Source organism: Bos indicus x Bos taurus, chromosome 4 (genome assembly GCF_003369695.1).
Source record: "Bos indicus x Bos taurus breed Angus x Brahman F1 hybrid chromosome 4, Bos_hybrid_MaternalHap_v2.0, whole genome shotgun sequence".
In the NCBI taxonomy this organism is placed as follows: Eukaryota; Metazoa; Chordata; class Mammalia; order Artiodactyla; family Bovidae; genus Bos; species Bos indicus x Bos taurus.
This window is the reverse complement of record NC_040079.1, coordinates 59623780-59648120: the sequence shown is the minus strand read 5'-3', so window position 1 is coordinate 59648120 and position 24341 is coordinate 59623780. Positions and strand designations below refer to the sequence as shown.

Sequence of the window (24341 nt, the reverse complement as noted above, 5' to 3'; positions counted from 1 at the left end):
TGAAAAAATATGGGTCAGCATATGCTAACTCTTTCACTTCTTATATACACAATAAAAATATATTTTTGAAAACTGTCTCTATTGAATTTGCAAGGAGGTGTTAGAGTACCATAAAGAAACCAGCAAATGGTGTTGTGCTAACTTTTACAAGTTTTTGTATCTACCTCAGCTGAACTCTCTCTGTAGCCACAGTATCACACTCGCCCACACTCATAGACACATGCATGCACACACTCTTGTTTTAGGTAATGTGCAGCTCATGTCCACTCTATCAATGGCATTTTGAAGGATTTATTTTCAGTCTTACTCTGTTATAAAACTATTCTTTCTGGATTATTCCTAACAAAATAGGGCATTAATAATAAAAGATTTAAAAAAACTGCATAGTTATTCTTTTAATAGCCCAACACTTGGCATATGGTCTTCCTCTATGTTGCATATCTTCAGACAATCTCTCTACTGACCATCTTAAATATATATCTTTTTTAGATGTCATATCCTTATCTATCTCCCCAGTGGTATGAAAATATAGCCATGAACCCACCCTGGAAATGTGTGTGAATATGTGTGAGTTTTTGAGCATTTAAAGGTTTGAAGACCTTCAGATTATGCTGCTAAGTAGTATTTCCTTGTATCTGTCATGATAATATTAATAATAGCTATGGAAATCTAACCTGAGGTCACATGTTGCATGAAGCATGTTTTACATAAATTTTGACTACTGTTCCTGTTATTAATAGAGGAAGCCTAGGTTTCCAGACCATTGTTTTCACATTCCTGAAATTTTTGTTTTGGAAAGTTTTTATAGTAAATATATTTGTAGTTTTGGAGTATGGAAAGCCATTCTAAGTTCTAAATAGGACACAAAACTCAGAAGTTACAAAGAAAAAGATTAATAAATTTGATTACCAAAAATAAAAACACCACAGAACTTTCATATTTGCGAAAAATTCCAGAAACAAAATAAAAAATAGCAAATTAAGAAAAACTATTGGCAATGTAAGTAAAAAATGGAGGGTTAATTCCTCAAATTGCAGGATCCCTTGTGAATAAATAAACTGCCCCCAAAATATATGGTCCAAAATCTATAAACAAAAATGATCTCTTTCTCTCTGTCTATAAATCTATATATTTATCTATCTTATCTTGCCAAGCAGGATCTACATAGACCTATATATGGCTATATACCTATAGCTATGAAAGAAGAAACTCAATCTTCCTCTCAAAAAAGAGATGAAAATGTACATTTCTTGATAATCAAGGCACGAGGCAAAGATGCTGTGGGATCAAGAGTATAAATTGGTACAGCCTTTTGGAGGGCAATTTAGCTGTATTCACCCAAGCTTAAAATGCATGTGTCTTTGTTCTGACAATTTGACTCCTGGGAATTTATTCAGTAGATAGTCTCACAAAAGCACTGTAGGATACACACACAGACACACAGACACACACACACACCCCATACACATCCATACAGGGCTGTATGCATCATTGCTTTCCATAATCAAAACCTATTGGAACCTATTAGCTATCAGTTGGGACTAGTTAAATGCATTAGGTGATAACTGTGTGACAGAATACTGTGTAGATGTGAAAAAGAATGTGGCATGTGCTGCCTCAGAAGCACCTCAGAATTTTATTAAGTGCCAAAGCAGGTTGCAGAACACGATGTGTAGAGTCATCCCCCTGATGCACAGGGAAAATAGGTATATGTCAATAAAAGAATAGAAATGGTTCTCAAGGAATATCACAAGAAACTTTTAGCATTATGCTAACTCTATTTTTCACTTTATAACTTCTGATAATACATATTTCTGTACCATGTGCTGCTGTTATTTTATTTTATTTTGGCTGCACCCTGCTGCACTCAATATGCCAGCTAATTTGGAAAACTCAGCAGTGGCCACAGGACTGGAAAAGGTCAGTTTTCATTCCAATCCCAAAGAAAGGCAATGCCAAAGAATGTTCAAACTACCACAAAATTGCACTCATCTCACACGCTAGTAAAGTAATGCTCAAAATTCTCCAAGCCAGGCTTCAGTAATACATGAACCATGAACTTCCAGATGTTCAAGCTGGTTTTAGTAAAGGCAGAGGAACCAGAGGTCAAATTGCCAACATCTGCTGGATCATGGAAAAAGCAAGAGAGTTCCAGAAAAACATCTATTTCTGCTTCATTGACTATGCCAAAGCCTTTGACTGTGTGGATCACAATAAACTGTGGAAAATTCTGAAAGAGATGGGAATACCAGACCACCTGACCTGCCTCTTGAGAAACCTGTATGCAGGTCAGGAAGCAACAGTTAGAACTGGACATGGAACAACAGACTGGTTACAAATAGAAAAAGGAGTATGTCAAGACTGCTTATTTAACTTATATGCAGAGTACGTCATGAGAAATGCTGGGCTAGAAGAAGCACAAGCTGGAATCAAGATTGCCAGGAGAAATATCAATCACCTCAGATATGCAGATGACACCACCCTTATGGCAGAAAGTGAAGAGGAACTAAAAAGCCTCTTGATGAAGGTCAAAGAGAAGAGTGAAAAAGTTGGCTTAAAACTCAACATTCAGAAAACGAAGATCATGGCATCTGGTCCCATCACTTCATGGGAAATAGATGGGGAAACAGTGGAAACAGTGTCAGACTTTATTTTGGGGGGCTCCAAAATCACTGCAGATGGTGACTGCAGCCATGAATTTAAAAGACACTTACTCCTTGGAAGAAAAGTTATGACCAACCTAGATAGCATATTGAAAAACAGAGACATTACTTTGCCAACAAAGGTCCGTCTAGTCAAGTCTATGGTTTTTCCAGTGGTCATGTATGGATGTGAGAGTTGGACTGTGAAGAAGGCTGAATGCTGAAGAATTGATGCTTTTGAACCGTGGTGTTGGAGAAGACTCTTGAGAGTCCCTTGGACTGCAAGGAGATCCAACCAGTCCATTCTGAAGGAGATCAGCCCTGGGATTTCTTTGGAAGGACTGATGCTAAAGCTGAAACTCCAGTACTTTGGCTACCTCATGCGAAGAGTTGACTCATTGGAAAAGACTCTGATGCTGGGAGGGATTGGGAGCAGGAGGAGAAGGGGACGACAGATGGCTGGATGGCATCACCAACTCAATGGACATGAGTTTGAGTGAACTCCGGGAGTTGGTGATGGACAGGGAGGCCTGGTGTGCTGCAATTCATGGGGTCACAAAGAGTCGGACACGACTGAGTGACTGAACTGAACTGAACTGAACTGTAGCATATGGGATCTTCCCTGATCAGGCATCGAACCTGTTCCTCTTGTGGTGGTAGCACGGAATCAGCCACTGGAGCACCAGGGAAGTCCCGGCTGATGTTATTTTTAATTAAATAAATCTGCAAACAAATTTCATAATGTCACTACAGTATACGAGAGATGAATCATGACATTCCATGCTAAAACCATTCCAGTATTCCAAACTATCAGATTTTTAGGAGCCCTTTTATATATGACCTGAACTCTTCTTGCCTCTTATCCCTCATTTTGGCCCATGTGGACAAATTAAATAAAATTCCTTATCAAGTATCTGCTGTTGCTTCGTCAGCTTTAAGCGCAACCCTGCCTTCTGCTCTCTTGCACTTGGGGAACTGATATTAGAAGCATCTGGGTTAAAGAGCCTGCTGCGCTGATTTGGGGGGCCGGTTACTGTGGCGAAAAGAAAAACAGTGTTACCCCAGTCACTCTGTGGATTCAGGTTGTCAGAGATTCTTAACTGTAAGACTGTTAATGATTTTTTGAGCCAATTTCTTTCTCCTGAGCTGAGAAACCTAAAACAGATGGCAGGATGTCTTAAGTTCTGTTTCTTGCCGTTGCCCTATGAGCTTAACACAGAGGGAAGCCAGTGGAAGCTTTTAGGCAGAGGGGGGCACAGGATCACTCTGGGTGCTGCCCCGGAACAGATTGCCAGTGTCAAGGGGCCGGGTTAGGAGACGGGATGGCAGTGCCAGTTGGAGATGATGGCGCGGGCTGCCTGTGTGTTCTGGACATGGAGGGTCTGAAGGAGTGTTGGAGGGCAAGCCCCAGCACTTCCTGATCCTGGGGCTGTGGTTCTCCTTGAGGGAGACTGCAAGGATGTCCCTGGTGTTTGGGCACAATCAACAGCAGTGCTGCTTACTGGAATAGAAAGTTTAGGAAGCGGGAAATGAAGAATTAGAGATGCCTGTCCTGTGTCCATGAGGACACGTCAACCAGGCAGTTAGGAGTCTGTTAGGCACACTTAGGTATGCTGAGGCCTGCTGAGAAGGTAAGGAGGACCAGATGAGCGAGGTAGACAGGGCGTCATGGAGACGTTGTATGGGTAGATAGGGGTGAGTATGGAAGCTCGTGGATGGAGGTGAGGAGGAGAATGTGAGGTGAGGTGAGTGGCAATTTTAGACCCACTCTTAATTCCAGAACTGTTGTGGAGAATGGAAGCAGTGAAACGAGGGCCTGGCTGGAAGTGAATTGACTCAATGTGCAAAGGTGTGACAAATGTACACACCTTTTCATTTGTTTTTAAAACAGGGCCTGTTAGAGATGTTTGTAGCTGGACCTGATCTACTGCACAGAGAGAGACTGATGTACAAAAGAAAGGGGGACACAGTAGGGGCAGAATGCCTGAGAAAGTGAGAGGGTGACAGCTCTAGGGCTGGGGATAAGGGAACGATTGACCTTGGACAGGAAACAGGGGTCAGGTACATAGATTCAGAAAGAAGCAGAGCAGGAGCATAGAGGCCCCGGGGCCGTGTCCTTGCAAACAGGAAGCTGAAGGAACTCTGTGCTTTTTGAAATACGAAGATGCAGAAATTCCTGGCTGATTACTTTGATTTCCTCAATAAAATGTAAGGCAAGATCACCAGTGTGAGGGAAACAGGAAATGAGGGAGTTTAAGGAAATAAGAAAAGGTGTGAAAGAGTCATTTTAGAGAGAGCTTCCCAGGTGGCGCTAGTGGTAAGGAACCCACCTGCCATTGCAGGAGACTGAGAGACACACCTTCAATCCCCTGGGTTGGCAAGATCTTTTGGAGGAGGGCATGGCAACTCACTCCAGTATTCTTGCCTGGAGAATCCTGTGGACAGAGGAGCCTGGCGGGCTGTAGTCCGTAGGGTCACAAAGAGTCAGACATAACTGATGACTTAGTACGCATGCAGCAGACATTCCAGGGAAACTTGGTTGGATTGCTGGGCAATATTGAGTGCACATTTGAAAATATCTGAGCCTATAGACTTTTTTGATTACTTCTTCGCTGGTATCATGGACCCAGAACCATTCGGGAAATTCCTTGGGAAAAGCTTTAATTAGGACCGTAAAGAACAAAGATGGTAAATACTTGGCACGCATCTACTGCATATACCTATTCTGTGTCCACTGTGATCCCTCAGAGGCTGTTTGCCTCTGAGCTTGGGCCCAGAACTTTCTCATCCCTGGACATTAGGCAGCCACACCATGCTATTTGAGTGACTCAAGATGAAACTTGTTTTCTCTCCTAGGACAATGCTGGAAAATAATACTCTCTGATACAATCACCCACACAGCTGTTAGAGTCTTTTTCAGTTGTTCTAACTGCTTGGAAAATCAAAACTAAGGCTATTTTATTTTTTAATAATGTAAAATTTCCCCTAAATATAAAGATATTACAGACTCATGGAAAATTTGAAAAGTGAAGCTTGCAACAAAAAATTATGCAGAACATTACAATTCATAAATAACAGTGGGCTACATCTTGATTTGTTTCCTTGGGTCATGTTTATGCAAATATGTGTGCATTTATATATTCATTGCTTCTAGTGTTTGAATATGAAAGCTATTTTAAGAGCTCCAAAGGTACCACACATTTGTCTAGATGTTTAAATTCATCCTATCAGTCAGGGAAGATCATCACCACCCAGGATTCCTCCAGCTCTGCTGCTTCTGCTTATGAACTTCTTAGGCCACCTGGCCCAGTCTGTTTGCCTGTCCTCACCTCCTTACACGCTCCTCTTTGTCCTCCAACCGCAGGCACACTGGTCCTCTTTCTATCCCTGCAGACATCCTAGGCCTGTTCCTTCTGTTTTTCCTTTGCACCAACCGTTCGTGCTGCCCAACATACCTCCGTGAGGCCCCTCCCCAATGTGGCTGAGTTTTTGTCGATTAGACCCCTGCATCAGTGTCGCTTTCTTAGGCTGCTTGTCCCTGAAAACCACATAATGTGAAGACACGTTATTATCTAGACATTCAGATCCTCCAGTATATTTCTGTCTTGGATGTAGAAGCCAGGTGCCAATGCCTTAAAAATGAGAACTCTAATTCTAGGCAAAGCTGCTAATTCGGTTTAAAATTTTTTTTGTATTTGTGTTTGCTTGTTTAATTACTTTGTTTTAAAATCATGCTGTAAATAACTAATGCGCATGAAACACATGTTGTTGAAAAGTGGAATTTACAAGCTCCGTTGTGTTGTGCTGGAAGATTTTCAGTAACCCCGAAAGATTATTTGGGTGTCTAATGATGCTTTTGAACATTTTGTGTAGGCAGTTATTACTCAGAGTATTGACTGAATGGCTGAACATGCTGTATAAATTTGTGCAATTGCTTAATTAAGCAAATAGCTTTTTGTCATTTGTAGATAATAATTTTACTTAAAAAGTAAACATTCTCCCCCTTTTCCCCTCCACACTGCCATACCCGCTCCATTTCCGGGGTTTTACTGTTCTTGGGCTCTTGCTTCTCCTTGAGATGGGAATATGGGTCCTGTCAAAGAAAGGCAACTGATTTTCGTTGTGAAATTGACAAGCATTGCCTGAAGGTGAAGTCATTATGGTTGGAAACCTCCCTTGGTTTGTAATACTTAACTGAACTTTGCATTTGGCCTTTGTTTCTTCCTTTCTCAATGAGATGGTGATTTTATTTTATTTTTTGATCTGTGGTGGTTTCCTCTGTGAACACTCTTTGCTTTGTTTTTCTCTCCGGTGAGGCTCAAAACGCCCAGCAGCTCCATGAGCGAATCCAGTCATCGAGTATGGACGCCAAGCTGGAGGCCCTAAAGGACTTGGCCAGCCTCTCCCGGGACGTCACATTTGCCCAGGAGTTTATAAATCTGGACGGCATCTCTCTCTTGACACAGATGGTGGAAAGTGGCACCGAGTAAGCACCTTTTATCTAGACTTCATTCTGGGTATACTTTCCTTGTTCTTAGAATTTCTAGTTTTAAATACCAGAAATTGTCTAGGCTCAGGAAAAAAAAATGGCGTTTAAGATAGTGTGTGGGGTGTGGTTTTGTTAAGGATCACTATGTTCTCCACCCACCAACTAGTCAGTGTCTAACACAGTCTGAAATTTCACATTTAGAAGGAGAAATATTAGGTCATTATCTCTAAGGGCCTTTCCAACACAAATTATAGTTCTTTAAAATATAAATCCCTCACATCCTTTGCTTATCTGCAAAAAGAATTCTCCTCCCCTCACTCCATTTTTAAAGAAAGTTAGAATACCTCCTTAGATTTCAGAGTCTTAAATCAGGTCTAAATAGCATCCCTAAAGTAATTGTTTTTTTACATTAACATTTGACTGATCAAATACATGTATTTAGTTATTTACCATTAAGTACAATAAACATTCAGCTTCCCAGGTAGTGCTAGCAGTAAAGAACCCACGTGCCAATGCAGGAGATATAAAGAGACATGGGTTTGATCCTTGGGTCGGGAAGATCCCCTGGAGGAGGGCACGGCAACCCACTTCAGTATTCTTGCCTAGAGAATCCCCCGTACAGAGGAGCCTGGTGGGCTACAGTCCATAGGGTAGCAAAGAGTCAGACATAGCTGAAGCGACTTAGCATGTATGCACAATAAGCATTTATTAGGTACCCACTGTGTACAAAAAATTAGAAGTCGGGAAAATTTTACAAGATGTGAATATTGCCATCCAAAACTTTTTAGAGGCAGAATTCAGTTGAGGTGCAATTCCTCCTGAGGGCTGGGAATCTAGAGGTTGGACCAGTTACATCTCATGGAAGCTTACAGGAGGGTGTCAGTGAATGGGCTTTAAGGAGTTGGAGTTCTATCCTGAGCAAGGAAGGAATGGGCATTTCTGATTGAGGAGTTCATCTTCTTAGGGAAAGGTTTGATTCTGTGGTGTGATTGTGAAGTCTAAGGAGCTAGATGGACCTAGCTTTTATATGTGTGGACAGATCATTCCCTTGACCACAGAATGACAGCTTAGGGTCCACAGGAAACTGCTCATTTCTATATGGTCAGGTGCTACTGGTAAAGACTATTAGAGTATGCCAGTTAGACCTTGTGGGGATGCTGAGCCAGCCAACTACATAGTAATATGCCAAATGAATAATGTGCAGAGCTGGGGTAGGTATTTATTAGGAAAGAATAAATATCACCGAGAACTGCAGTTTAAACCTGGGTCATTTAAATCTCTCTTCAGTATGTGGTGATTTAAAGAATGACCTGATGACTGTACATAGTAGAAACCTGTCTCAGCCCACTGCCTTCCTTCCCTCCTTCCTTCCTTCCTGTCTCCTCCTACACTTGGCATTATTTAGCCTCTGCTACTGGCTAATAAAAGATTCTTTTTTTCTATTTCAAAGAGCATGTTTTATAACAATAGAAATATCTCCTATATTAGAATGTTCTCCAGAGTTTGGAGCTGGGGGGGTCTTACTTCACAGACAAGTAGAGAAAACATCTAGGAGTGAATAATGGAAGGGGGGAAAGTCTAATCCAAGAGGACTGGGAATCAGGATTGGGTGACCTGGAAAGGGTCAGTTGTAGACAGTATTATCTGTTTTGTTGTTGTTGTTCAGCTGCTCAGTCGTGTCCGACTCTTGTGACCTCATGGACTGCAGCATGCCAGGCTTCCCTATCCTTCCCTATCCTTCAAGTCTTCCAGAGCTTGCTCAGATTCATGTCCACTGAGTCAGTGATGCATCCAACTATCTCCTTATCTATTTTGTAAATGATGACTAAAACTCGGCTTATTAAATTTTTGGCAAACATGGACTTGGAGTAGGACAGGGAATCTCAAATTCTGGGTGTCATCAAAATCCAAAGTGGTTACTGTAAATTGGAGTTGGTGCTTGAAGCAGCAACTTGAAGGGAAGTTGAATAAGTTTAGCCATCCATGAGGCTCACTCAAGGAAAAGGAGAAAGAGGATTCTGTCTGTCGGAAGCTCCAGGCTAGAATCCGGTGAGGAGTGTATCAGATTCTTCACTTCTTGTAACTAGTGGACAGTGGATTGTGAGTTGTGATTACAAACACATTCACTGGTGACTGTGGATGACTTCATGAGCTTGCCATACATGGTAGGCCCTTCTTCACACCCATTACCACTTCTGGTGGGATAGTGAGCCCTGGGAGCTTCTGCCTCCATTACATTTGTAACATGTTAAACAAAAACATAAATGTGTTCCCACATTTATTGATTTATCTGAATCTCAGCCATTGGCATATCAAAAACAATGTACTAGAACCAGTTTCAGTGGAACCTGATAATATTAGGTGGTTCTGCCACAGATACCTAAGTGTCCAGGGGCTTAAACTCTGGCATATTCAGAATGACATTGTGTTAATACTTCCAGGTTTATCAGAACTACAATCATCATTGTATTCATATACATCATACTGATGTATCGGGGACAGGAATTCAATATATGAATTTCAGGGGATACAGTTCAGCCCATGACACCCATCAAGGAGACACTACCACTTGTGCTGGAGAGGAGAAAGAGTGAAAACGGATGAATGGCCTTGTCAACCTTAGTGGTTTTCATCTGTGCTGTTGCCTTTTCTGTAATTTATCTTGACTCATGGAGTGGCCTACACAATGAACATTGGGGACAGCAGATCTGAATTATATCACTAGGTTTCACACGTCAATACCGAATTTACTGTATGTGAACCACAGTAATTGAATTCTTTTTTTTTCCAAAATGTATCATACTCATTCATGTTTTAATTATTTGTAATCTGTAAGCCATCCCAGTTTGTTACATCCACCTTGACTGCAGACAGATGAACAGACCTCAAGACCAGATCTTGAGTGTGTTCTGGTTTGCATTGTCTCTGATACTTTCCCGTCACAGTGTGTTACTGGGAAGGGATGCTATCTCTCTGAATGACCTTGGTGTGTGCCCTTATCACCATTTTGCATATAAGTTCAAAGTCACACTACTCATAGGGATGGAGTAAAGAGGGCACCGGAGCTGTACAACCTTCCTGCCTTCCTTCTGCAAGGTCTTGCCACTCATGCTAGGAAGCTGCTCATTTGATGAACAGTTATTTTCAGATCTTTTGCTCAGATGAAAAGGAAAAGAGAAGGACCTTTTTGTCATAGGGAAACTCAGCTTCTCAATTAAACTTAAACAAGACTTTAATTAATTAACAGGAAACCTTTGGAATAGAAGCTGCACAAATTAAATAGATCCTGCAATTTGGAAGGCATTTACTTATGACTCCTGGGCAGACTTCCAGGTGGGAAAGGCAGCAGTTTCCTGAGCAGGACCTGTGGAAATTTTTAGGAAACACTGAAGAAATGTAGCTGGAATTTTTCTTCTTACTTTGAGCTATGATGAGATTCAAAGATTGCTTGCCTGCTTGCCATTACCCAAGGCTGAGCTTTTTAACGTCTCTTTTCAGCTGGTACCAGGAGAGACTACAGGGAAAAAATGAACAACAGAGGAGCGAGAGGCAGTGACACTTTGGCAGAACACAGTGTCTAAAACTTGAATTTCATTTTTCCATTCTTGTATCATTTTGAAATTCCATTCCTAGTTTCAGCTTGAGCGATAGATGTGGAAGCATATACATTTTTGGGGGAAACTTGTTTCTCCAGCCTGAGTCAGAAAATGGTATCCATTAAGGAATGGGCAATTATTTTTGTTTTCTGTTTTTTTTTTTTTTAAGGATAGATATTAAAAGATTCTCGGAAATGATATATTTTGTTTTATTTGAAAGAAAAAAAAATTGTACCTGCAACTTTAAATCCATTGTAGTGAATAACACTGCTTTTCTTAGGGTTTTAATTAAACGCCGTGTTCTTCGTCTATGCTGCTGTGCACACACACAATTGGATGGTTTACTCTGTGCCCTTTTGCTGTTCAACAATCAGAAGAACAGAGGAACATTTCCAAGAATGAAAGGGCAGGATCCTTCTAGTTTCCCACTTGGCAACATGACAGGCAAATTACGCCCTTGGAGTATGAGTAAGCAGTAGCACCACCCTGGGCAGAAAAGTTAAGAGTGAAAAAAGTTAAATCCATATATTTACCAAAAACTCATTTATTTATTATTTAAAAATAAATGTAAGTAAGCAGAAAGAAACAAATAAGAATCATTTGTCTTCTGCCTTACTAGAGGCAAATATTTTTAACATCTGGGTGTATATTGTTTTTGTACATTTCTTATAGATACACACACACATAGGCTTACACACACAGACACAGGTCTTACAAAGGTAGAATTATAATATTAATGGTCTCTGTAATCTTTTTGTACTTAACAATAGTGCTATGTCGTTAAATATTCCCTTCATAATTTTTATCTGCCTATTTTTTATTGGAGTATAATTGCTTTACAATATGTTAGTTTCTGCAGTACAACAAAGTGAATCAGCTCTCTCTCTATATATATATATCCCCTCTCTCTTGAGCATTCTTCCCATCTCCCCATCTCTCCCCTCTAGGTTGTTGTCTGCCTATTAGTTCATTTTTAAAGCTCTGTTGAAGTACAGTTGGTAAGCACTGTAATATGATAATTTGAAGGATATGCAGAGTGAAATTAACCTTTCCCCTATTGTTGGATATTTACTGTTTTGAGGTTTTATTATGATTGTGAACATTCTCTCATCAGTTTTTCATTCAGCAGAATCTTTGTGAATAATTTTTTTATTGAAATAAAATTACTAATTCAGCACATATTCAAACTGTTTTAAAATAAGAACAGCCCCATAGCTTGCTGACGTGTCCTAATTTGTACTTTACCCTTCTTGTAGGAGTATGTCCATTCCTAACACCCTGGGCAATACTGGGCTGGTGTTTCCTTAGGGATTCTGGCTTTCCTAAGAAAAATAGCAAAAAAAAAAAAAATAGCAGTGAGGTATTTGAGGAGTTTTCACTAATCTGGGGAATTTACAAGACTTTTTATTTGCTTAGTTGATTTCTCCAAAATTTGGCTATGCTAGCAACAGTGGAAAGAGTCCCGTAGTTACTTTATATGTATATCTCTAAAATAACTATGGGACTCTTTCCCTTAAGTGGACTTCCTGGTGGCTCAGATGGTAAAGAATTCACCTGCAGTGTAGGAAATCTGGGTTCGAACCCTGGGTCGGGAAGATCCTCTGGAGGAGAGCATGGCAACCCACTCCAGTATTCTTCCCTGGAGAATCCCATGGACAGAGGAGCCTGGCGGGCAACAGTCCATGGGGTCAGAGTCAGATACGACTGAGTGACTAAGCACACAGCACAGCAAAGCCCTTAAATAATTGTCTTAAAAACAAACCACATTTGTTGTATAAATTGCCAGTCTCCTCCCCATTCTGTCATATAGATGACACAGATGAGGCTGTTCAGGTGTGTGTATAGCTATGTGTGTTGTTCATATAAATTGTCATTGTTAATACACAGTTTCATACTAAACTTTGATGATTCAGGTCACTTTCTGCTGGCTGGAGTCAGAGTTGTGATTGTGTGGCAGGTGTGGAAATTCAGTTATGATCTAAATTAAGCATGCAAAAGGATGTCTTGGCCTTGATGTTGCCTGGCACTCACACTTGAGAATGGGTTTCTAGGTTTTATTCACTCAGCTAAGTATGTATTCTTTGAATGCCAGATATTCCTGACAATGGGTTAGACACAGAATGTGTGTGTTGTTGGGTGGGGAGGGAGAGGACACAGTCATGCATATGACAGTTTGGGACTATGTGTGACCTTTTTTGTCTTCACACAAAAGATAAATTTCTTTCTTGAAAGTGACTTTGCTAAGCTTCACGGACACAGATTATTGGCTCTAATTCAGGCTCTTGCTTCTGAGAATTCAGTGTTTCTTATAAACCATGGTTGTTGTGGAAGGTCCAGGCCAGGCCAGATTGATCAGGGAATCTCTGCCAGCCGCCAAGCACAGGTCACACCATGCGTGTCCTGTACTTCACCTCGGACAGAGGCCACGAGGAGGAGCCAGCGGCTCCCCAGGCCGAACCAGAAAGAAGCAGTTCTGTGTGGTCCGTGGGCCCCAGCTGAGAAGCTGGCTGAGTCTTCCAGCTCCCTCAGTCTACCTTCTTGGCGCTGCAGAACACAGAGCTCAGGGAGTTTCAACAGGAGCAGCCCTTCTGGGGCCCTGCCAGGAATTTGCATCACAAACGCCAAAGGGGCCGATCTTCTTGGGCTTTGTTGGGGGGTTGTGTGGCAGAAAATTCTTTATGCTGAAACTCCGCCTCGCCATCCCTTTTTGCTTTGTCTCTGTGTCTTTGTCCATCACTCTCATAATAGAAATAAGAAGGGGTCATACAGCCTGTTTAAAGGAGAGGTTGTCTTCTGCTGGGGGAAAGGATGCCACAGCTTGGGCTAAGGTAAGGGGCTTCTGATCACTGTGAAGCATTGTCTTTGGAGAATCATTTGTTCTCCTGATTATGTTTCTTTTGAAGTGGATATATATGGAGACAGAGAAAGAGAGAGAAGGAGAAGGAGAGAAAGAGAGAGAGAGAACTTCAGATAAGAAAACAGACATCACAACAAAAAATTCCTCTTCTGCTTATGTTTCTCTGAAGCCAAGGTGAGGAAGTAGAGAAGTGAGAAACACTGAATTTCTCTCTCTGTACTCTGGTCAAGAACTTTCTAAAGCCAGAATCTGCTACAGGGGTTAGAACACACCCATACACACACACACACACACACGCTTATATATACCTAAGGATGCACAGGCCTGAGGCCAGAAGGTTATTTTGAAAAATTGCATTGATTGCTTTATATATTTCACACACATACACCTCTGACAAGCATTAATTTTGAAGCAGTTGTGTTAAAAGATTAACTGACCCATAGCAAACATTTTTAGAGTGTATTTGAACAGAAATCAGTTAGAATTGGTCAGTGCCAAACTGGAAGTGGTTAGAAACACTCTGTCCACAGGAGCTAGTTGGGGAGGGAAGAGTCTCTTCCAGAGAAGAAGTGGAAACAAGTGAGGGCCTTGTTAGACTGTTAGTCAAGTCTGGTTGCTCGTCCTTAGGTTTCCATTTCCTAACCTGGAGGCATTTGTAGGTTTCAGGTTTTGGATTGATTATATAGGAAGCCAGAGTATTCGAGCTGCCTGCTCTAAAGGGTGGCTTGTTCAAGTAGTTTAACAGTTCCAAACTTAATGGAAAAGTTGCACGCTCAAGTTTCACCCGTTGTCCTGATTGTGTCCTTTACAAAGATCTAATCCCAGAGAGCCCTTTGCACCCAGTTGTCCTGCCTTCTCCTAATTGTTGCAGGAAGGGGGACCTTTTCCAGGTCTGAACAGTAGGTGCTTGTTGAACATTCAAAAATGAATTGTTCTAGGAGACACAGAACTGACAAAATACAAGAAAAAAAACTTTATTAGTAAGGGGTGCCTGGACAGAGAGCAGCAAGGTGGTACAGGAACCCAGAATAACTGCTCTGCCTTGTGGATCACAATCTCAGGTTTTATGGTCATGCATAGTTTCTGGGTTGTCTCTGGGCAATCATCTTGCTTGTGCCCAGATTTGGTCTGACTCAGCATACTTCCTGGTTGTACATGCAATCTCTCAGCCAAGATGGATTCCAGCAAGGATTTCGGGAGGTTGGTAGGACATACGGGTTGGCTTCTCCACCGTCCTTTGGGCCCGCCCCTCCTGAATTCTCCTGGTTAGTTTTTGGTGGCAGCACTTTCTTCCTCATTGGGACCTCCTGTTGCCAGACAACTCATGTAAGTTTCAATCACTGGTTCCCTAGTATAATCTCTTGTAGTCTGGAGCTATTCCTTAATCTTGCCTTTTCTCTCATGGCTTTGACACTTTCAAGATCATAGGTCAGCCATCTATAGAATATTCTCCAATTGAGGTTTATTAATAAGTAGCTAATTAAAAGGTAATTATCAGGGAAAGGTAAAAGCATGGCTTTCATACATATAAAATTGAACATATGTTACAAGAATGTATGTTATTCATTTGATATAAGGGAACTGGGCAGGTGTTTTCACCGGTTCAAAGGAAGAGTCAAAGGACACAAATTTCCATGAAACAGAAGAATGTTGAAATGAACTGCAAATAGAGGCAAAACTAGTTTTTCACCTGCAGGGAAGAAGTCAGTTAATTCACCACTAGACAAAACTGTGGACACCAATTTCCCTTTGAAACATAAATTCTCTTTTTCTATAGGTTTATCCAATGTTTTCTTGTTTTAGAAAACGTATGTCTTTGGCTAGAATATCACAAATGCTTTGCATCCTATTAATGGCACATGATATCTCTGTCTCATTATTGCTGTTCACTTTGACCACTTTTTAAGATAGTGCCTTCCAAGTATCTCCCAGTAATGCTTTTTACCCCTTTTTTAAATAATTAAGAGAGAATCCTGAGTAGTTACCCATGGGAAATGGAAAGTGGTACAAATCAGATTTATATATTTTTCCCTAGAGATTTAGTTCTTCAACAGTACCAGCATACTACCTTTACCTGTGGCGGATTCATTTTGATATTTGGCAAAACTAATACAATTATGTAAAGTTTAAAAATAAAATAAAATTGGAAGAATAAAAAAAAAAGAAAAAAAAAAAAGAAAAAAAAAAAAAAAAGCAGTGTAGGCCCATTTGTTCTTATTTTATTCCCTGGGCTAGAACTCATCACCATTATTATTTACCTTGATGCTCAGTGTCCCCGGTATTGCTTTGGAAACTTCTTCAAGCTGTCTTCTGTGTTCTACCTTGTTTCCCATTATTCTTTGAACATTTCTGTACTTTTTGGCTCAATGAAATGTTCTGAGCTTTTCTTGGTCTTTTCTTGCCCCAATCCTGGCCAGAGTCATTTCTCCAAGGAGCCCCAGTTCCTTTTAGTGGAGGGTAGTGTTTGGCTCTTGCAAAAGGGCCCAAACTCTGCTCAGGCTTGCCTCTCCATGGCCGCCTACTTCTTTTACTCTGCCCATGGCAATTTGAAGGAGAAGAAAAGGAAGCTAATACAGATCTGGATGAAAAATGTCCTCCAGCCATCTCAGCTAAAAAAGGACATTAGAGCCATCAAACCATAAACCACTGCAGCTGCACCCCCTCCCTGTGCGGATTCCTGATGGAAAAAAGCAGGATAATGGCCCTAGATAGCTAAGTGAAGTGAGAGTCGCCCAGTCATGTCCAACTCTTTGCAGCCCCATGGACTGTGTAGCCCACCAGGCTCCTCTGTCCATGGGATTTCCCAAGCAAGAATACAGGAACGGGTTGCCATTTCCTTCACTAGATAGTTAAGGTGCATATCAAAGGAATGATTTCAAGGAGCCCAGACTCTTACATCTTCTAGTACTTAGAAAAGCACTAAATCCACTAGCTTAAGAAGTCCGATTTGTCTTTAACAGTAATCTTGATGTTCTGACTACTGGTTTTTGTTGCAAAAATTCCATTGTATACTGATTCTTCCCTTAAGGCCTTGGAGCAGTCCCTCAGAAGCAGTCTTGAGAGGCTGTACTATGGGCTTAAGTCCAGGTCCTTCAACTAGAACAAAATCCTCAACTTTTAGGTAGAGCATTTATTCAGTGTATATATATACACTGAATACATATATAATATATTATTTAATTAATTATATCTATTACTTATTGATAAAGCTAAGTAAAAGAGGAGGAAGAGGGGAGGAAGAGGAAGATTACATACATTTTTAACTCCCCAGTTTTATCAAATACTAGATCTGATCACCTCGTGGTCATTTGGGTTTCCGAAGTGGTTACATTTACATTGATGTGGTTGAAATGTGAAATTTAACTTCTTCTGAATTGAATACCTACTCTGCAGGTGCCTGATGGTATAGTTAGTAGTTGAGTTACAGAGCCAGCCTTTGCCTTCATGGTGCTGGAAGGGCTGTGAGATGTCCTAACTCAAATGCCCGGTGTATTCTCAGCGCTGCCAACATGGGTGCCACACTCAGTCCAGTCAAGGAAGGGAAATCAGAGGTCAGGGAGGCTTCACAGAGGAGCCTGGAATGAATGTGGGGTAGGGTTTAGCTAGTCTGACAAGGAGGAGAAGGGTATTCCCCCAACTGAGGGAAGAACACACTTAATGCCAGAGATTTGGCAGGCTTGAGGAATGGGAAGTGGCTTGATAAGGATAGAATCACTTATTACCTAATTTTTTTGACCTAATCTTTAGTTTTTTAAGAAGCATAAGTGTCCTTTTTTGCAGACAAGTGTTGTCGATTGTGTGCTGTTTTTGCAGGCTACGATCCTTGAGGTCCAGCTGTCATCCAGGACTACTGCACTGTCTCATGATGTCTTCCTTCAGAAGAAGCATTTTTTTTTTCCCTCTGAGAAAAGAGGAAGTAGAATTAGTGAGCATTTTACCAAAGAAAGATAATCAACTATTTCTCTCCTATTGAGCATGTACTTAAAGAACAACTGGTTTAAGGCTTTGGGGCTCTACTTTTTCATTGAAAACATGCTCCCCCTTATTTCTAGTGATGTCCTCCTTGGTTGAATATATACTCGTTCTGAGCCAAAGGGAGTGTTTCTGTTGCCTTTGTGTGCGTGCTCAGTCACTAAGTTGTGTCTGAAACTTTGTGATCCCATAGGCTATAGCCGATACTGGAGTGGGTTGCCATTTCCTCCTTCAGGGGATCTTCCTGACCCTGGGATCAAACCCCCATCGTCTCTAGTGGCTCCTGCATTGCAGGTGGATTCTTTACCACTGAGCCACCTGGGAAGCCCCCTTTGTTGCCTTTATTCAAAAGTAAATGCATCAGGTTGGTTATAGTAGTTTAATCCCTATTTTTGATTGTTTTGTGTCATTAATAAACACAAATTTATTACTTGGAGAAATGTTTTGAAATGAATGAAATGCCCTTAATGGCTGTTAAACCTGTCATATAGCTCATTCTGGGCTTTATTCATGATATGTAATTTGTGTAAAATCCATCGCTGTCATGCATGAGCCTTACATGGTTGCTTTTGAATTTTACAGACGATACCAGAAATTGCAGAAGATCATGAAGCCTTGGTAAGAATTTCTGATCTGTTGATATAGATGATGTAACACTTCCTTCTTCTCTGAATATTTAAACTCTGTCCTCTGAATGATTGTGTAACTATGTGTCTAGATATTTTGAGTGATTTTTTTTCTTTCTTTTTTATGTTCTTATAAACAGGTTCTTAAAAAAATTATTTCCCTTTTCTGTTTGCTTTGTGGTAGAGTGTTTTTATGTTTGTAACCACAGAATGATCACATCAGGATTGCTCCCCTTCTCTTGGAGCAAGGCTAGGCATAATTTTATGTATTACTTTAAACAAAACCTTTCTTTTTTGTGGCCTATGTAATGTTGAAAGTCAAAAATCTTTGATTTTCTTCAATGACGTGGTAAGAAAAAGATCCACATAAAAATATTGAAGATTGAAGTATGGAAGGAAAATTATTTACTTTCAGTCTGAGAAAATGTTCAGTCACCCATGTATTTGAATTGCATGATAATTGTGTCTGGAGATCTCAAAAGTTCTTTCTTAGAGTATTCCCTCCTCAATGCCTTTATTATTCACTAAACAAGAGGAGTCCAAATAGGATCTTATAAACTCTCTGTAATAGGCTGAATGAATTTCCATTTGGCCCAGTTGTTAAGCATACAGTTTCAGCTTGAGAAGGAAGATTGAACAGCATCTGAAAATGTGCACCTTATTTTTAAGCCTCCAGAGAAAATCCTGAACAGTGTAATAGTGGTCTCCAAGCTTTCATGTTCCCCTGCCCCTCCCACTAGAAAAAGTATTAGTTGCAGGAACTCTTCAGTTATTAAATTCTAATAAGGTAGAAACATTGAATTTTTAGGATAAAGCTTCTTAAATCTGATTTTGATATATATTTTAATACAGTAGAAACACTTAATGGTAATGACAATAAAATCCATCTTTTGTTGAGAATTTACTCTGTCCTGGGCACTGTCTCAATGTTTAAATGTTTACACTTGTTACTTCTAATTCACACTTTTATCCACAACACAAGATGAGTAAAATTAGCATTATTTCCCTGATGCGGAAGTTAAAGTGAAGTGGTATTGGGATTCAAACTGGTTATTTCTTCTCTAATAACCTAATACAATTTGTTAATGTAAAATTTTGGACTCCAGCCCAAATAACTTCTCAAAATTTATCTGTCAGCAGTTTTAATCTTTTGGATTATAGGGGCATTGCAAGTGTGAATCATGATTTGTATTTATGGTGGACAAAATCAATGCTCAGGATCCTGGTTCTGGTAATGGCAAAGTAGCCTAATCAGACTAAGGACCATAGATAACAGTTATGACCTCTAGACAAAATATTGCAAACAAAAACATCTAAAAACAAGCATTTAAGGAACTAGATTGCAACTGAAACAGACGGAAAGAAGTAAGTCAGTCTTTGAGAGAACAAATTGGCTCTAGATGAGATTTGTGTGTTTACAGCTTTTTGCCTGAGGATCCCTGCTCATCCAGGTAGCATGCGTTCTGCATGTGTGCTCAGTCACTTCAGTCGTGTCCGACTCTGTGCCTGCTATGGACTGTAGCCTGCTAGGCTCTTCTGTCCGTGGTGATTCTCCAGGCAAGAATACTGGAGTGGGTTCCCATGCCCTCCTCCAGGACATCTTCCTGAACCAGAGATTGAACCCGCATGCCTTACGTTTCCTGAGTTGACAGGCGGTTTCTTTACCACTAGTGCCACCTGGGAAGCCCCATCCAGGTATTATGGAGTGATGAAAACCCTCAATCTTAATGTTACTGGTGGTACATGCCTCCTCTGTCCATGCGACATAATTTGGGGCTGGCAGAACAACTAGATAATTAAGGAAAATCCATGAAAGAAAGGAGGCTCAGAGGATATGAAACCCTCATAAATATATATGAATTCTGCCCAAATATATCACTGATCACTGAAGTGTGAATGTACACATGTGTATGTGAACCCCAAGGGTATTCAGATTTTTTGTTTGCTCGTGGTCAGTTTTGATGTGTCAGTTTAGTCCCTGAGCAGCTGATGCTGAGATGGAGTAAGGAGAGTAAGAGGTTTATTGGAGGATGGGTGGTACTTTGTGGCACAAAGTGAGGTTGGATATGAATACCTTTCAGATAGTGAGGTAGAGCTGATGCCTGTGAAAGGAAGAAGAAAAGAGGAAGCAGATGTAGATCTGACAGTCCCAGCTAACCCAAGAGGAAGCTCAGTATAAATACAGACTGTTAGAGGGTTACACAATGAAAATTGGTTGCACTGGTGAGTTTTATTATGCAGATGCAGAAGAAATACTGAATCTACACATACAGTTTCAGAAAAGAGAGATGGTGGGGAAAAGTTCCCAATCATTTTATGAGGCCTATGAAGCTAGTATCACTCTGATAACAAAACCTGACAAAGCTAATTTAGGAAATAAAAATTATAGGCCACCTAATGAACAAAAGTGCAAAACTCCCCAGAAACATATAAACAAATATAATCAAGCAAGGTATAAAGAAGATTTGTGGCAACAAAGATTTATCTCAGAAGAAGTTTAACATCTGAAAATCAGTGACCATGATTTAGAAAAATAAAGGAGAAAACTTAAACAGAAAAACCACCTTTATAGATACAGAAAATAGATAACAGATACAGAAAAAGCATTTCATAGTATCCAACACTCATTCATAAGTATTCTCAGCAATCTGGGAAGAGAGGGAACTTCCTCAACCTGATAAAGACTATCTAAGAAAAAAAAAAGCATTATACTTAATGTTGGAAGATGAATCCCCACTCCTCCCACTAAAGATTGGGAATAAGGCAAATATATTCACTTTTTGCACTTCTAGTCAACATTGTACTATAGTTGTTAGCCTTAGCAATAAGTCAACATAGAAATAAAAGACCGTGGTCAGAAAGGAAGAAATAAGGGCTTCCCTGGCGGCTTAATGGTAATGGTAAAGAATCTGCCTGCCAATGCAGGAGACACAGGTTCCACCCCCGATCTGGGAAGATCCCACATGCCAAGGAGCAACGAATCCTGCGTGCCACAACTGGTGGGCCTATGCTCTAGAGCCCAGGAGCTTAAACTGCTGAGAGCTGCGGGCCGCAGAGCCTGCACTCTGCAGCAAGAGAAGCCACCGCAATGAGAAGCCTGCACACCCCAACTAGAGAGTAGCCCCACTTGCCGCAACTAGAGAAAGCTGCGCAGCCACGAAGACGGGGCACAACCCAAAATAAATAAGTCTTTAAAGATACTCATGTTGGAAAAAAAGAAGTAAAATCAACTCTATCCACAGAAAATCCTAAGGCATTTACAAAGAAATGGCTTGATCTCATAACTGAATTTATCAAAGTTTCAGAGTATAACATCAGTATGTAAAAGGGATATATTTTTATACTTTAATAGCAAACAACTGAAACGTGAAATTTTATAATTTCCATTTACAGACGTCAGAAATGATAAAATTCTTAGGAATTAATTTTAACAGGAGACATTAATACCTGTTGTCTGAAAAATAAAAAATATTGCTGGAAGAAAGTAATGAAGACCTAAATAAGTAGAGAATACAGCATTTTATGGATTGGAAGACACAGTATTGTTAAGATAGCAATTCTCCCCAAATTAGGTTTAGTGCAATACAGTTTCTAAAAAAGAAATTACGAGTTTTCCTAAAAACTTAAAGGAAATGCATTGGACCTAGAAGAGCCAAAACAATCTTGAAAAACCCATAAAAATCAATAAAGTTGGAAGATTTCATTAACTGACTTAAAGACTTCCTACAAAGTCAGTAATTAACATACTGTGATATTGGTATAAAAGGATAGACAGATCCATAGAATAGAATAAAGAGTCTAACATTGATCCACAGCTAAATTTTCAACAAAGGAGCTGAAAGAATGTCTGTTGATATATCATGCTATGATTCTAAAGGGAATGTCCACTGGGGCAGTTTAGAAATCCATACATTTCTGTGTCTATAAGTTTTACCACACAAATAAAATAATTGGAAAAACTCAACAGGCAAGGTAGAACAAAGTTATATCATTAACCTTGGCAATTACGGATATATTCAGTATGATTTATTAATAACTTTAAAAGTGGTCTTAATTTTCATCTTTTCTCTGCTTCTCTCTTGGGCATGGCACCCAATGAAAACATTTGGAAGCACTATTTGATAAAACTAACAGCATAAAATTTAAATGCTTTGAGATTGGCTGAATTTTCTTGGAAAGAAGATGGTCTCTACTGAATTGATGAGAAACATTTATTTGAATCATTCCAGCACACATGGTGTGTTGGCTGTGACATGGCTCTCGACCAGCATGTAAAGTTTGTAGTCAGCTTAATCTGTCGCAGCCAGTACTGCAAAATCTTTAGCTTAGCACTTTATAAAAAAACAAATAAACTAAACAAATAAAAATGCTCCACGCATGTGCCATGTGGTTGCTTTATATCTATAATCCTTTTAGCCTTGATCTTCTGCCCCCAGCACTGATTTCAGAGACAGGATCTTGGCTCTTGCCTGTCCTCTTTGGAACCTGAATCACTCCTCTAGCAGTGGAAATAAACATCTGTGTCAGGGTTCAATAAGAGCTTTTGTAGCTGCCTCAATTGAGATGAGGTGAGTGAGTCCCTTGATTTGGAAGGTAATAACATTTTAGCACTGCCATCTTTTCCTTGCAACTGAGGATTTAAAGTTGAATTTTGAAAAATGTCTCCCATGGAAAGGTAGTATGCCATCCAGCAACCAGTTATAATGAATTATATATGTCATATATATAGTATATATAATATAATATATTATATACATATTCTATATAATAATATATATGTATATATCATATAATAGATAAAGTATGTTATATATGTACACAGTATATAAGATATACATTATATATACAAGATATCATATCATATATAATGTGTATAATATATAAAATATATCTAATAACATATTTTATATATTATACATATACATACATATGAATATATAGCATATGTATGTCTAATAACATTAATCTGTAGAGTTTATAATTACATGTGTGTGTGCTCAGTCGTTTCGTCGTGTCCAACTCTTTGCAACCCTATGGACACTAACCCACCAGGCTCCTCTGTCCATGGAATTTTCAAGGCAAGAATACTGGAGTGGGTTGCCAATTCCTCCTCCAGGAGATCATCCTGACTCAGGGATCGAATCCACATCTTCTGTGTCTCCTGCATTATAAGTGGATTTTTTACAGCTGAGCCGCTGGGAGAGCCCGCTTATAATTATACATGTGACTCAGATAGTAAAGAATCCTCCTGCCAGGGCAGGAGATACAAGAGACATGGGTTCGATCCCCTCGAAAAGGGACAGCATCCCACTCTAATATTCTTGCCTGGAGAATTCCATGGACAGAGAAGCCTAGCAGGCTATACTCCATGGGGTCGCAAAGAGTCAAAGACGACTGAGTGACTAACACTTTCACTTTCACAAGTACAGAAAGTGTTATTAGATAATAATTATATAAGTATACATTAAGGAAATAGCAACCCGCTCCAGTATTCTTACCTGGATAATCCCACAGACAGAGGAGCCTGGCAAGGTCACAAAGAGTAGGACACTCCTGAGTGACTGAGCACGCATGATATAACATTTATATAAAACTTTTTTGGATCAAGAGAGTGATCCTTGCTCTGGACACGTTGGTGTGTGATGTAAAGAAACTTCTCTCACTTCTCAACCATTGACACTAACTGGTGATTGCCAAGCACAGAAAGCCCTAGGGGCAGTCTCAGAAACAGTGCTCCAATTCCAACCATGGAGATTGAAACACTAGTTCCCCAAAGCAGCTTGGAGATTTGGAAACCAAACAATACTGTTTCTCTTTTTCTGCATCTTTTGCCCCAGGTCCTGGGAGCCTGTCTGAGGAATCTGTAGGCAGAGTTCTGGGGCATTTGAGCAAGAGGGAGTATCCCAAGATGTCACTGAGGCCATTTGGATTATGAGTCCATTGAGGGAGGAACAGAGTTCTGTTGCCTTCAGATAATTAGAGCGCATAAGTACAATTTATCTTTTGCTTTTAAAGCAGTTAATGAGGACTGATACTGTCTTTAGTCCAAGATATAGGGAATGTAAAGAAGAGCTTGTTTCTAGCCATGTGTTACTCCTTTTTCTGTTTCCATTGCTTTTCTCTTAGTGACAACACCAAGGCAATGTTTTTACACTGCAT

The 24341-nt window shown here is 40.1% G+C and overlaps 1 protein-coding gene across 9 annotated transcripts in view; it reads left to right on the top strand.

The window, feature by feature from the left end:
• ELMO1 (engulfment and cell motility 1) overlaps positions 1–24341 on the top strand; it is a 589784-nt gene that overhangs the window by 188619 nt on the left and 376824 nt on the right. For all 9 annotated transcript variants that reach the window (XM_027539543.1, XM_027539544.1, XM_027539545.1 and 6 more), the window contains 2 exons: positions 6959–7128; positions 18139–18174. In XM_027539543.1, coding sequence (XP_027395344.1) covers positions 6959–7128; positions 18139–18174 — 206 coding nt within the window. The remainder of the gene's footprint in view (positions 1–6958; positions 7129–18138; positions 18175–24341) is intronic.